The sequence below is a fragment of the Thermobia domestica genome, chromosome 7 (assembly GCF_964235325.1).
Source record: "Thermobia domestica chromosome 7, izTheDome1.hap1.1, whole genome shotgun sequence".
In the NCBI taxonomy this organism is placed as follows: domain Eukaryota; kingdom Metazoa; phylum Arthropoda; class Insecta; order Zygentoma; family Lepismatidae; genus Thermobia; species Thermobia domestica.
In genome coordinates, this window is record NC_137460.1 from 168,577,358 (window position 1) to 168,592,247 (window position 14,890).

A 14,890-nucleotide genomic window follows, 5' to 3' on the forward strand; every position below is an offset into this window, starting at 1 on the left:
TCAATAGCGTAGCACACAGATAATAATTCTTAGTCTTCAATATAATCTAGTGTGTAAAGATGGATACGTTAAAAAAAACTTCTAATACTTATCACTAACTAGATGACAGTTTATGAAGTACACAGTCATATTATACACTATTTATTTACGATGTGCTGTGGTTTACCCTTAAAATACTCTTAAGCTTTCTCTTTACTTCGAATGGTGCGCAGTGTTCGCACTGTAGACTTTTCTTTCATCTTTCCTGTTATCTACGCAATAAAATCCAATTAGAGTAAGATGCATTCTTTATATGTTTGCAAAAAGCCATTGTTAATAGTAATAATAATCGATATTTCGGTATTTCAGAAGCTCAAGACAGTGCTGCGCAATATACTAATGAGCTGGAGAAAATGAAAGGTATTATCTTAAGAGGCGAAGAAGAAAAGAAGAGATTAGAAGAAGAGATCGTTCAGGTAAATGCTTTGAACATATTCATACAGTGATAATGAAATAAACAGTCTGTATATTTCGTTCGTTTCAAAGAAATACATACGATAGAGAACCTGCTTCTGTTAGGAGCTCCCAGCACATAAGCCGTCATAGGAGGTATGTTGATCGTAGTGTCTTTAGAGTGTATCGTACGAACAGTTTGAAAGTTGTCGAACAAGGCGAGTTTAGTTGTGTGTGCAGATCGTTGTGTATGGATCATAATCAGTGTATGCGATGGAAAGACGATGGCACATAGTATCATCGGAGGAAAAATGAAATTGTCATCCTACTATAAGGATTGAATCTTTTCTGATATTGGATTAACTTAATTTTTTTCCAGCTAGGGGGAGAAAAACTAAACACCATAAGGAAACTACTTTTGAAATAAGAGGCCTTTGGCTTACCTAAAAATAGGCAGAGGGTCACGTATAGGTAAATAACATAATAGGAGATATTATAGTAATTGTGAACTAGGTTGTCTTTACGTAGAATAAAATTTCACTGTAGAGCTTTCGGTTTTTCGACGGTGAACCATCGAGATCGAAAAATCATGCGGGTGTCTTTATACTAATAAATTACAATATATTTGTAACAAAACAGTGCAAGTAGAATACCCCATTTTTATAGAAAGGTATAGTTTGAAACTGTTTTCTTTGTTTAACGATGACTTATACTTCAATTTAAGGTTTTAACGACTGTGGAAGCATAGCTTTCAAGAAATGAAAATTTTTCAGAGATTAAGGAGTGCACTCAGAAATCTGAACCTCTTTACATAAATTTCAACTGGTGTGCGGGGATGCTCCTGAGTTCCGGCCAAACAATGCATTTTGCTTGATACTCTTGAGTATCTTAGTGTATCTAAATTTACTATTTCAGTGTTCTTTTATTTCCTGATTTGTCTGAGTTTTGTTCTCATTTCTTTTTATTAAAATAATTTTATATAAGAAAAATGTGACAATTTTAAAGACAGGTTTCAATCTCCGATCTTTGGTTTTTCCAGATTCATCTGTCAGCAAAAAGTTAACTTGACTATTTCTGGTATGACAGGAAAGGTTTCATTGCTGCTTAATGTAGGAAGGCAGTTAGAAAAATTTGCTATTTGTATATTTCAATACTGTATACTTCATATTTATGTAAATCAATGTTTAGGTACAAATCTTGAGATAGTGCAGGAAATATCCAAAATTTCATGAAGAAAACATACTTGAAAAATGTTTCCCAAATACGAAACTTGGAATTCACAATACAATTGTTCACGTTTCTGTTAATCTAGAAAACAAACATTTCGCTCGTTACGTAAGTAATCTATATATACATTCGAACTACTGTATACTGAATATGTATCCCAACTAAAATTCAAATAGCAGTTGTAATTCTTTTGCAAATGAAAATTAATAATAATAATAATAACTTTTTCGGTGTAGTTTATTTCTTCTAGATTTGGAGCGCTCCTTGTTGCTAAGGGGTTAGTGTACGTGCCTTTGGCGTAGGATACCCGGATTCCATTTCGTACAGTATAACTTTAAAGGATAACTCATTTATTATTAGTTAAAAGATTTTTAACTTTCCAAGTAAACCTCGTATAAAGGCAGCTCTAAGAAATTTCTCTTCGCAAACAGACAAAAATGTATATGTATGTGTGTGTCTTTGCGACGCAGAAACTCCTTTTGCTTCTACAAATATGGCTATAAAATTTACTCCCTCTGCATTCTTGACCACAGTGCTTCATGGTTATTTTTAACGATTACGTTATCCATTGTGTTGTGTTGGTGGTTGGAGCACCTTTGTGAGAAGGGACTGGCAACCGTGCATTTATTCGACAAGGAGATGGAGAAAGGACAACTTCGCAAATTATGTGGTACCTTGAATCAAGTAATTTGTGAATAAGAAAAGTATTGATAAATTTAAGAAGTAAATCATAACAAAAGAGAAATGCCTTAAAGAAGAGGAAAACGATGGATCAAAGCAACCTGGTGACAAGAGGACGGAACAATCTTTCCTCTACAGATAAGTCAGAACTTAAAGGGTTTTTCCCTCTAAGAAGATATTTACGTGAACGAAAATCGCGATCTCTACAGGGCCTCAATTAAATATAAATCGTACGATTAGAATACAAACAATTACTATAAACGTTTAATGATATTTAATCGAAACGTATATATATATATAAATTTCTATTATGCATGATATAATTGTGTTCCTTTGATTTCCTGTATGCATGAAAACAAAGTGTTTTAAGTAAACTAGTAACTCCAAGTTCCGTTCAGAAGTGTAATTGAATACGTAGTGTTAATGTTGTAAATACAGCTTAATATTGTGCCCTTACACTGAATTACACGAACAGATTCTGGTCTCCGAATTCTGGGTAAAGTAGGTTGGAAGTGACGGTTGTGACAGGTTAACTTTGTGGGTGCCACTAGGTGTATCTGTGCGCGGGTCCGGTATGCAATAAAGACGGTACTATTGCATAGTGGATCTGGGCGGGGTGTAGCTGGGGGACCCGCGAGGTAAACAATAGTGCAAGGCTGTTATGATGGCAATGTTTTTTTCCACTAAAGTCAAAACGGGTACAGGCACAAAAGTATTTTATTATCACTCATCCATCAACCTATAGATTAATAGTAAAGTAGCGGTATGCATCAGTGTGTAATAATCAAAATACCGCCACAAAATGGCGCCCGTTAACGGAACTGATGTAACCTTTAGTTACATATCTTGTGTTTATGTGTAACTTCGTGTGGGTTAAATATTGAGTTGATTTAGTATGCACTAACGGTATTTTCAGTATTAGTATTATTTTTCCATAATTGTGTGTATTTAAATTGTCAACATGTCTGAGAGTGAAAATCTCAATTTACAAACGTTGTTTCAGGTAATTAAAGAATTGTCAGTGAATGTAGATCAAAAATTTGAAAAATCAACGCAGATTTGACAGAAAAATTTGAAAGATCTAACGCGGAATTACACGATAGGTTAGATAGAATTACAGAAGAAAATAAAGTCGGTTTCATTTCTATTAATAAGAAAGTTACTGAAGAGAGAGAGAATTTACGTGCTGACTTTAAGGAAAAGTTGCAAATCGAGGTAGGTAAAGTGAAACATTCTTGCGAAAAAAAATTTGCGAAATACACAGAACAAATACAGTTCGAAATCGATAAATGTAACGTAGAATTAGAGTTTGTTGTTGAAAAGTTAAACGTTACGGAAAAACAAAACGAAGAGTTTTCAAATGTATGAACGCTTTTGATGACTCTTTAATTGCGCTTAATCAAAGACAAAATAAGTGTGAGATCAAAATTGGTACATTGAATGGTCAACTAGAATCTTTAGAAAGTCAGGTAGATCGTGTGCATAGCCAACTAGTAGAAAAGACGGATAAATGTGAAAATTGGATGTCAAAACTTCAGGAGGTAGTTGAATCTAGTATTACTGCATGCGAAACTACGGTAATATCGCAGAAATCAGTGGAAGAAACGCAGGCTGATATTAATAGGAGAGTTGAGGCTATTGTTAACGATGTAGAACAAATAAAACAATCTCTTGTAGAAAGTCAGGTAAAAAATTTCCCACATTCTAATCACGTTTTTCCGAACGTTCGAGTTAAAAAAGAAAGAATAGACGATCACATCGGCAAAGATACGCGTAGAGGTACTTCAATGTATTCTGATTCTGGTAGTAGTACTCTTGAATCTAGTAGTTCTAATGAGGAAGGTAAATCACCTTCTTTTCAAAACCGGCGGAAAAGAAAAAAAAAAAAAAAATTAGATAGGAAAGTTTCTGTGAATCTTAGAGATTTAGGATTTGAAAAGTTTTCAAGCCATGAGAACGAACTTACCGCGACTGCATTTTTGAAAAAGTTCAGAGATCAGGCTTCAATTATGAACATTCCAAGTAGCCAATATTTAGATATTATAAAGTTTTTACTTACGGGATCCGTGTACAATTGGTATATTAACAATTGTTCTTCTTTTGATACGTTCAAAAAGTTCAAGAAGAAATTTAAGGCTGAATTTGAGAATGAACAAGTGCAAGCAAGTAAGTTAATGGTGCTTCAAAATAAACCGTATGATCCGAAAACAGATGGAAGTGTATACAACTTTGTCTCATATAGATGCAATAAAATACAGGAAATCAATCCTGATATTAGAGAACCACTTGCTATCAGCATGGTGCTGAATTTAATTCCACCTTATTTCAGACGTCAACTCACTACTCTTACCAGTTTAACTTTGTCGACCGTGTTACAAGTTATTCAGAAACTGGAAGCCATTCCTAGATCTGATACCAGAGGGGGATCTAATAAGTTCGCGAAAATTAACCATGTGACATCCACTAATAGTAATTTTAATGAGAATCAAAAGAAACGTAGAAATAATGGAAACGGTAATAAATTTCCACACGAAAATACTCAGCAAAATAAAAATAAGCATAAACGCGGATTTAAGAAAGAAAAAAAAAAACGCTATAACAATAATAATGATGAAGTGCACTGTGATGCGCATTCTTGCAGTTGTAGTCAGGAAATCCCACCTAGAGTGAATTTCCCAGTGGGTAATCAGTTTTATCAGTCCTCAAATGGGAACAGTTAACCTGTAAATACGAATGGTAATGTTGGAATGCATTCTCCTAATGGCCAAATGCCTGGAAATTCACGTGGTTTTCCAAATTTTGTAAATCAAGGAAATTTTAGGTGTCCAAGACCTCCTTTTGTAAATTCTACTCCTTTTAATTCAAACGGACAAGTTCGTTTTCCGCACCCAAACTAAATTCTCCCTGTGTGGAGGGTGTTCATCACAGGAAAGTCAGTGAAAGTTCTGGTAATAACGTAAATGCACTCACTAATGGTTGTCATAGTGTGTACGTTACTATTGAAAGGAAACTTTTAAATGCTGTACAATGGGACAGTGATGAAAGTTCATCCGAGGATGAAGGGGAAAGTAATAGAAATTGTAAACAAATTGTTTCGTCACAGGCTACTGCAGAAATTAATGTAAACATATTTAATGAATTTTGCGCTTTGTGCGACTCTGGAGCATCGGCTAGCCTGCTCAGCTTTAAATTGTGGAAATCTATTTCTGCCATTGTTTCTAATGCTCAATTGAAAACCTCTTCCCGTATTGTACTTGTTGATTATTCTGGTAAAAGAATGAAATCAGTAAAAGGTGAAATTATCCTCTGTTTAGAAATAGGACCTTTATGTATGACGTAAGGTTTCTGGTTGTAAATGATTTAAATTGTTCTTGTTTGTTAGGCCGAGATTTTCTTACTTTAGCAAATGCAAAGATAGATTTTGCTGAGAGAATCGTTTTGTTAGGCCACGGCCAGAATGTCGTTAGGGTACCTATGAAAAAGGGAATTGACAGTCGATTGTAATTCGCCTTCTGCGAATAGTAACCAAGTTTAAATTTTAACAAGGCAAAAGGGAGAAGGTCAGGAGTTTGAGTTAGTAAACAATGTAAAAGTCACTAATTTTGATGATTCAGAAATTTCTTGTGGAAGTGAGTCTGAAGATGTTAGCCACCCTTTAGAAAGTAAATGTCCCGTAATAAAGAATTTGCTTAAGCAAAAACAACAATGTATGACTGAATGGTTAAACGAAGTTAATGAAAGAGATAAAATATATGAGCATTTACGTGAAATATACCAAAATCCGGTTATACATAATGAATCTTTGAAAGAATTAAATTTCGATTTAGTACAGGAATCAAAATTTTTGTATGAGTTGTATGGAAAACAGATTAGCGATATTGAAAGTGAAATAAAAGAATCTCATGGTATGTATAAAATCAATTTTCTAAATCAAACCAATTCAGGAACTGTAGTAGAAAATAATAGTCCAGAAACTGAATATTTTCCTTCTGTATGTGACATTAAAGAAAAAGCAAATGAAATTGTTGATCTTGATGACCAACAAAAACAACAACTTTATAATTTGTTAATTAAACATAGATGTGTGTTCAGTGATGTGCCAGGTAAATGTAATCGTTTCGAATACACTGTCGAAGTTGACACTGACAAACCTATTGTTAAGAGACAATATCCCTTACCATTTAAATTTAAAGATAACATAGAAAAACAAATAAAAGAATGGCTTGAAAACGGAGTTGTAGAAGAATGTGTGTTTATTCACGCTCATCCGTTGTTATGTGTAGCAAAAAAGAATACATCAAAACTATGTACTGAGTCGATTTGACCTCTTTGAATAAGCATGTAAAACTTAAACAATTAAAAGTAAATAAAATCGATGATCTATTGTTAAAATTTCAAGGTGTTCAATTTGTTAGTTACCTTGATTTTGTTGGATCCTACTTGCAAGTCAGTTTGTCTGATAAATGTAGACCTTACACAGCCTTTTACTGGAACGGCAAGATGTATCAATTTACACGTGTTCCTTTTGGATACTTCAATGGGTCTGTAGCTTTTATGAGTTGTTTACAAACAGTGTTAGGTTCCGGATTGTATGATCAACTGGTCTGTTATGTCGATGACGGCTCAGTACTGACAATGTCTTTCGAAGAACAAATTCGTTTGTTAGATTAAATATTTACTAAAGTATATGAAGCAGAAATGACGTTGAATCTTAAAAAATGTTCATTTTGTAACACAAAATTTAATTTTTTAGGTTTTAATGTAAATTCTCAAGGCATAACGAAAGATTCATCGTACGTACAATCTATAAAGGATCTTCCACGACCTAGAAATCTGAAAGAATTACAACGAGTACTTGGTTTGTTTCAATGGTGTTAAAAATTTGTTAGTAACTTTGCACATAAAGCTGAACCTTTGTTTGCTCTTTTGAGAAAGAAAAAAAAAATGGATATGGGATGATGAGTGTAAAATTAGTTTTCAACAATTGAAACATGATTTAGCTCAAAAAGTATTGTTAGCTCATCCTCGTTTAGATCATGATTTTTGTATCATCGCAGATTGTAGTTCAGTGGCTTTAGGGAATATTTTGTTTCAGGAAATTAATGGCGAACGCCATATTCTTGGGTTTCATAGTAGAACTTTAAAACAAGCTGAAAAAAGAATTACACAACGACTGAAAAAGAGGCTTTATCGATTGTTGTCGCTTTAAGAAAATGGGGTCAATTGTTGTATGGTAGACACATAAAAATTTACACCGATCACCATTCTTTAGTATACCTCCATAACATAAGAAATTGGAATTCACGTTTAGCGAGATGGAGTATTGAAATTCAAGGATTCGAGGTAGAAATAATTTATATCAAGGCTAAAGATAATCAGGCGAGTGATGCTCTTTCACGGGTAATATTACAAACAAAAGTTGAACATGAAATTAATAAATTTGAGGTTTTGCCCTCATGTTTTGGAAATCTTACTGTCGAAGAATTGAGAATCAAACAACAAGAATATTCAGAGTATGAAGAAATAATTCACTTTTTGCGTAATCCCAATGACCCGTATGTACAAGTTTTTATAAGTTAAGTAATGATGTTTTGTTGAATAGAAGTTATCATTTTCCAGACTCTTGGAAAATTTGTATACCTCCTTCCATGGTTCCCGAAATTGTTAAGTACTTTCATGAACAAGGTCATTTTGGTGCTGAAAAAACAATTGCATCTATTAAAGAAGTGTGTTATTGGAAGTCATTAAGAAGAAACGTTATTAGTTTCATAAGCGACTGTATGGATTGTAAATTGACAAAAGCTGAAACATCATCTCCGGCTAAACCTTTGCAGACTGTAGCAGTAAAAAACATACGAGATATGCTTTCTGTTGATATTTTAGGGCCGTATCCAGCTTTTCAGAATGGAAATAAGTTTTCTTTGTCAGTGTTAGATGTTTTTAGTAGATATTAGGTAATGTTTCCTATGAGAAATGCTACCGCGAGATGCGTTTTAAAATGTCTAGAACAATATTATTTTCCACTTTTGGGTGTTCCGTTGTCTGTCTTAGTGGATAATGGTAGTTGTTTTGTTTCTAGTAAGTTCAGGGAAAAAATGAAAGAATATGGGATTAAAATCCATTATGTTAGTCCGTATTATCCAAAGAGTTCTGTTGTGGAGAGAATTCATAGAGAAACTAATCGTTTATTTAAATTGTTGTGCCATGATAACCATGTAACATGGGAGAAGTATATTCCCCAAATTGTTATTTTACTACACTATTCTGTGTGTAGCAGTTTAGGAGTAAGTCCAGCAAGCCTTCATCTCAATGTAAAACCCCAATATTCTGTGTTTCGGCATTTCGGAATAGTTATAAATGATGAATATGACGAAAATGAACCTCTAAATTGGGAAAATAGACTTATAATGGCCGATTTTCGTAGAAAAGAAAACATTAGAAAAAAAATGAAAAATATAATAAAACACAAGTAGGTAAATATGTTATAAAAGAAAATGATTTGTTTGTTTTGCTTCAAAGTCGTCTTAGTTCAGCTGTAGATAGGAAAATTAGCAAGTTTTTTCATCTGTACAAGGGGCCTTTAGTTTCTAAACAAAAGGTTACACATAAGGTGTTAGAACTGATGGACCCACTTACTTTTGAATCATTAGAAACTCATTCAATAGATCGTATGAAAGTTTGGAAACCAACTTCAAAAACTAAACAACTTTGGTTAGAACTTGCTAAAAAAACATGTACATGAAAAAGAATCAGAGTCCCTAACTCCAAATTGTCTAAAGGTAGATTCGTGTGAACCTGAAACAACAATCCATGTGAATTTTAGTGATGAGAAAGTAGATTTATCTGTATTTAATAGTAGCAAGAGTCGAAACGAAAACATCAAAAAGTTAGTGAAAAGATTGATAGAATGTAATAAATATTTGAAATATTTAACAGATGAACTTAATTGTTCCACTTATGCTTTGTCATTTACACTAAACCATCTTGTAAATCCTAAACTTAGTAAGTTGGGATAAAAAAAAAATACATTTCGATATGTTTATATATCGTTTTGGCGTTAGTAGGCATCCGTGACCCACTATGTAATTTCCGGACGGCCGAAGCCTTTTGCTGAATAAGGAATAATATGCCAAGTGGCTTGCCAAGGCGTGAGATGAGGTTCCCTCCCATTTTGGGGTAATTTTATATTTGTGTAAAGCCCGGAGTAGCCTATTTTCGTATTATACCCTTCTATATTCTTTTTAATATTAACCTTTTATTCTATCTTTTAAACCTCATCTCGGGGACGGGAAACAGATAACAATAACAATAATGTGGGTGGTATCTTCCAAATTTAGGAGGACAGCCACTATAAAAGTGTAATGGTCTGACAAACCATCCACTGCTCGGTCCATTCCTGGTTAATGTCTAACCGGAATGTAATAAACGTAGAGTATTATAATTAATAAGTGTTGTAGTTGTAGTTGTATGATGATGCATTTAATATTTTGAAAGTGTTTACTTGTCTTTTTATTGCAATTTGATTTATATGTGATATTTTCGTGTTGTATTAGTACCATGCTATTGATTTTTATGTTGATTAAATTTAATTGTGAATATCTCGAAATATGATATTGTTTCATTGATAAAAGTTTCATTCAGTTACGAATTAGTGAAATATATACATGTAGTTATGCAAATTTTATTGTTTCAAATGGGGTATTGAAATAATTTCGTTTCATGAATATCATAGAAAAGCATTATTCATTGTGTAATGAAAAAAATGAAACTAATTACAATCGAGTTAGATGTTATATAAGTAATTGTGTTATGTAATAGTGTTAAGTATTTTGCAATGCATTGATAATTATTTTAAGTGTTTTTAGTTGGTGCATACTAAATAATAATACATAATGTTAAATAATACTAAATATTATTAAATAGAATTAAACAAAAGTAATAGTATATTAAACTTAAGATATCATGCTGTGTAGGAAATAATGTGAATGAAAACTATTAGTGAAGATTGATGTGTTTACCATTATACTCATTTGAAGAAGAAGAAAAAAAAAAGACATTGAGACTTTATGGCCCTCGTAAGTTCCGAAAATCGTTCTAAAATGGCTCTTGCGTTTTTAATCGTATTTCCGAGTGAACTTTAAAAACTTGTATACGTCACCCGAAGTAGAAGACTAGGGATTAACCCTTTGAAAACCAATGAATAAATGATTTTTAAGAATGATTTAACTATCTCGTACACTAGTCCAGTGAAGTGTTCAGTGTTGCATGGTTCTGTTTATTTTTCAGTTCCTTCAAAACAAACGTCTTGTCGAGCGCCTATATAACATTAAAGGATAACTCATTTATTATTAGTTAAAAGATTTTTAACTTTCCAAGTAAACCTCCTATAAAGGCAGCTCTAAGAAATTTCTCTTCGCAAACAGACAAAAATGTATATGTATGTGTGCGTCTTTGCGACGCAGAAACTCCTTTCGCTCTACAAATACTGTTATAAAATTTACTCCCTCTGCATTCTTGACCACAGTGGTTCATGGCTATTTTTAACGATTACGTTATCCATTGTGTTGTGTTGGTGGTTGGAGCACCTTTGTGAGAAGGGACTGGCATCCGTGCATTCATTCGTCAAGGGGATGGAGAAAGGACAACTTCGCAAATTATGTGGTACCTTGAATCAAGTAATTTGTGAATAAGAAAAGTATTGATAAATTTAAGAAGTAAATCATAACAAAAGAGAAATGCCTTAAAGAAGAGGAAAACGATGGATCAAAGCAACCTGGTGACAAGAGGACGGAACAATCTTTCCTCTACAGATAAGTCAGAACTTAAAGGGTTTTTCCCTCTAAGAAGATATTTACGTGAACGAAAATCGCGATCTCTACAGGGTCTCAATTAAATATAAATCGTACGATTACAGCAGATTTCAGATGAGAAGCGGCATGGCCCTGAGTTGGCTTTACCCGGCGTCCAATTGGCTTTGAGCGGTGTTGACAATTCGCGACAAGCAGTTCTGCACGCTGACTTCTCGCGCTACTGCGAATCTTGATAATAGCAGAGGCGCTTATTAGAAATATTGTATTAGCACATTAACTGCTCACTTTACGAAGTAGAGAAAAGAATTACGAACACATACGTGAAAACTACATCTTTTTATGACAACTGGTTGTCATGATACACGCTTTGAAAGGTTTCCATATAAAACAATTAGTAAAACGAGCGTTGAGTCCCGTCTAATTTCCAGTGGATTTTTCTTCGATTTGGAAATGGAACTCAACTTTTATTAAAGGATAATCAGGGGTGTAACCAACAGGTTGTTCTAGGGGAACATTACTTTCAGGGGGAGGAAAGCTTTTCACACATTAAAAACAGAACAAATAACCTCTTTCAGAATATGAAAGCATTTTAACTCACCATGTATTCTATACACATATTATGTTTTCTCGATGCTACCTTAACAAAAGACGGATCTTGACAGTACTGAAGTTGAAAAGCGGATTGTAAGAGATAAATCAATAAGCTATTCATAAGAAAACAAATACTGTTTCTAGCAGTCTGTTTATCCGACTTTATGTTTATGTAGGTTAAAATACTAAAAGGAAAAAACTCGAAAAAATACCAACTCAAATATTATTATGCAATAATATAGTAGTGAGAGATCCTGGGGGGACTGAGGGAGCCAGGGCCCCTCATTTTATTTGTAAATGTGCAATATTAGGCATAATTTGAATGCAATTTGTCTTAAAATCATCATATATGCTTTCTGCATCTGAATTCACCCCCCCCCCCCCAATTTACAGAGAAATCAGCGTCCTTGTAATTAGGTACAGAAACTGTATTGATGATGTTTTCTTTTTTCTCTTTTTAAAAAACCTTATTTTATTATAAACGTTCCTAATTTGCATTAACTATTAAATAAGTTTACTAAACATATACTAGATGAACCTCATTTCGGGGCTGGAAATAGTTTGGAAAGTCAAGGCCCTCTTTTCCCCCGTTTCTACACCCTTGAGAATAGTAAGCGATCGAATTAAATAACAAGCCTCTGCAATTTGATTCATATATATATATATATATTCGATTCCCGGCGGGAGCTCATGTGGAAGAACAGAAGGTATGGGACATTCGTAATATTGTTTTGAAATTGCCTTCATGCAAGATTCTTCCTTATTCGACAGAAGAAACGCAGTATGATTTTTTTTTCTTCGTTTCAATACCTTACGTATGTGTGGCCAATTACGTACTCCTTCTTTACTCCTCTAGCAGGGATGCAAAAGCACCAGGCGTCTGAGTGGTGTCATAAATTATTGTAACCCAAAACAAACTCGACCATATCGTGTTGCTTACGAATCAGATGGATTGTTGTTGTGAGACCTACATCAAGTATAAGAGTATGTTATTATAGGAACAGACATGGAAGCAAAGGAGCTGATTGTGTGTGTAGGAACGCAACTTCTCTTCTTCTAGCATAAACAGAATTCATCAGTGTCTAGGTTGCTTTCTTTCGTGGTAGTTCATTTGTTCTCCAAAATTATAGTTGACAATGTCTTTAAGGAAACCGAGTACAAGTGCGGAATTTTCTTAAAAAAAAAAAAAAAAAAGTGCTACGAAGTGAAGCTCGAAGAATTATTTTTTGTGTTCACAATTTTTGGAACTCATAATAAAAAATTTACAAGAGTCAGATTCAGACAATGGCGAAATATTAATTGACATAGACGATAGTGAAAGTAGTGTTGAAGACGAACGTTTAGCAGTTCTACTGGAATAAGTTAATAGGTAGGTTATTCAGTTGCTATATATACTTCTAGGATACACAGCCAAAATCTTTGAGTTTGCTGGAATAGTATATTTACATTGTGAATAATGTTGCCAATGTATGTGTAATAATCTCAACTAGAGGAAGAGCGAGAAGGGAAAGGGGAGTCCGAAATCCGGCAACACCGCGCGGAATATCGCACAGCATTGGCTACTGCCCGTGATGCTTTACATCTGAAAAACACAATAGAATACAAACAATTACTATAAACGGTTAGTGATATTTAATCGAAACGTATATATATAAATTTCTGTTATGCATGATATAATTGTGTTTCTTTGATTTCCTGTATGCATGAAAACAAAGTGTTTTAAGTAAACTAGTAACTCCAAGTTCCGTTCAGAAGTGTAATTAAATACGTAGTGTTAATGTTGTAAATACAGCTTAATATTGTGCCCTTACACTGGATTACACGAACAGATTCTGGTCTCCGAATTCTGGGTAAAGTAGGTTGGAAGTGACGGTTGTGACAGGTTAACTTTGTGGGTGCCACTAGGTGTATCTGTGCGCGGGTCCGGTATGCAATAAAGACGGTACTATTGCATGGTGGATCTGGGCGGGGTGTAGCTGGGCTGACCCGCAAGGTAAACAATAGTGCAAGGCTGTTATGCTGGCAATGCTTTTATCCACTAAAGTCAAAACGGGTACAGCCACAAAAGCATTTTATTTCACTCATCCATCAACCTACAGATTAATAGTAAAGTAGCGGAATGCATCAGTGTTTAATAATCAAAATACCGCCACAACAGGAGTTCGTATGGTTTGAATTTCACGTTAAGCTGTAGGTCCAAGTCTTGTATATACTCGCTGCTGAAAGGACGCTAAACTCAAAACTCAAAATCAAATCTAAGGTGGTGACAGTAGAATAGAGTTAGTCTTTTGCTTCTGATTTAGTTATTTTACGATAGTACTGGACAAAACTATTGAATAACGTTTGTCAGTTGTTTTTCGTTCTGTTGAAACCTTCAAATCCTTCGAATATATAAAGAAAAAGATCTTTTTTTGATAAAAAAATTAATCATTTACACAATTTTGTACTTTTTTAAATATACATAGCTATACATGGTGTTGTTGCGGATTAGCTGCAAAGTAAGTGACTATTCGTAAATATATCACTTTCATTAGTCATATTTGAAGTATACCGTGAGTATTCAATCGTATTGCAAAATATCGTAGATGAAGGTGAAAAAGTGAGTATTTTTATGCACTTTCCACGTCAGTTATCGTTCCTCTAACGTATTAGCACATTTTTTGTATGTGCTTCATACTGGGACATAGCCATGGGGGCAGGACTGGGGAATATGTCCTCACCCTGAAATTTTGGTCAAGACAAAAAAAAATGGTTTAAAAGATAAAGTGAGGGAAGAGAAAAGGAAGGAAATAGAATACAAAATAATAACCCTAATCAAATCTACTCGCAGGTTTAGTATTACGATAGTAGAGTAGAACTTAATACCCATAAGACGAATTTCTCCGAATTAGAGTAAGCTGTTACTCTGGAGTAAATAGGTACTTAATCGGAAGTAGTACACATATGTATTTCTTGGCGTGATTACTCCCAATAAATCGACTACTCTAGGAATAACATTTACTCGCCAAATTTCTGTGAGTAAATTCAAAATCTGCTAGTAAAGTTCGAATTCTTGCAAAACAGAACAATGGGGGTTGAGACAAATAGTGTTTGCTAATGATTTGAGTGAAGATGATGATTATGATAGAATTCGGCTAGCAATATGAATC

The 14,890-nt window shown here is 33.9% G+C and overlaps 1 protein-coding gene across 6 annotated transcripts in view; it reads left to right on the forward strand.

The window, feature by feature from the left end:
• Nucleotides 1–14,890, forward strand: part of GAPcenA (GTPase activating protein and centrosome-associated) — a 772,500-nt gene that overhangs the window by 617,611 nt on the left and 139,999 nt on the right. For all 6 annotated transcript variants that reach the window (XM_081765583.1, XM_081765580.1, XM_081765582.1 and 3 more), the window contains one exon: nucleotides 349–455. In XM_081765583.1, coding sequence (XP_081621709.1) covers nucleotides 349–455 — 107 coding nt within the window. The remainder of the gene's footprint in view (nucleotides 1–348; nucleotides 456–14,890) is intronic.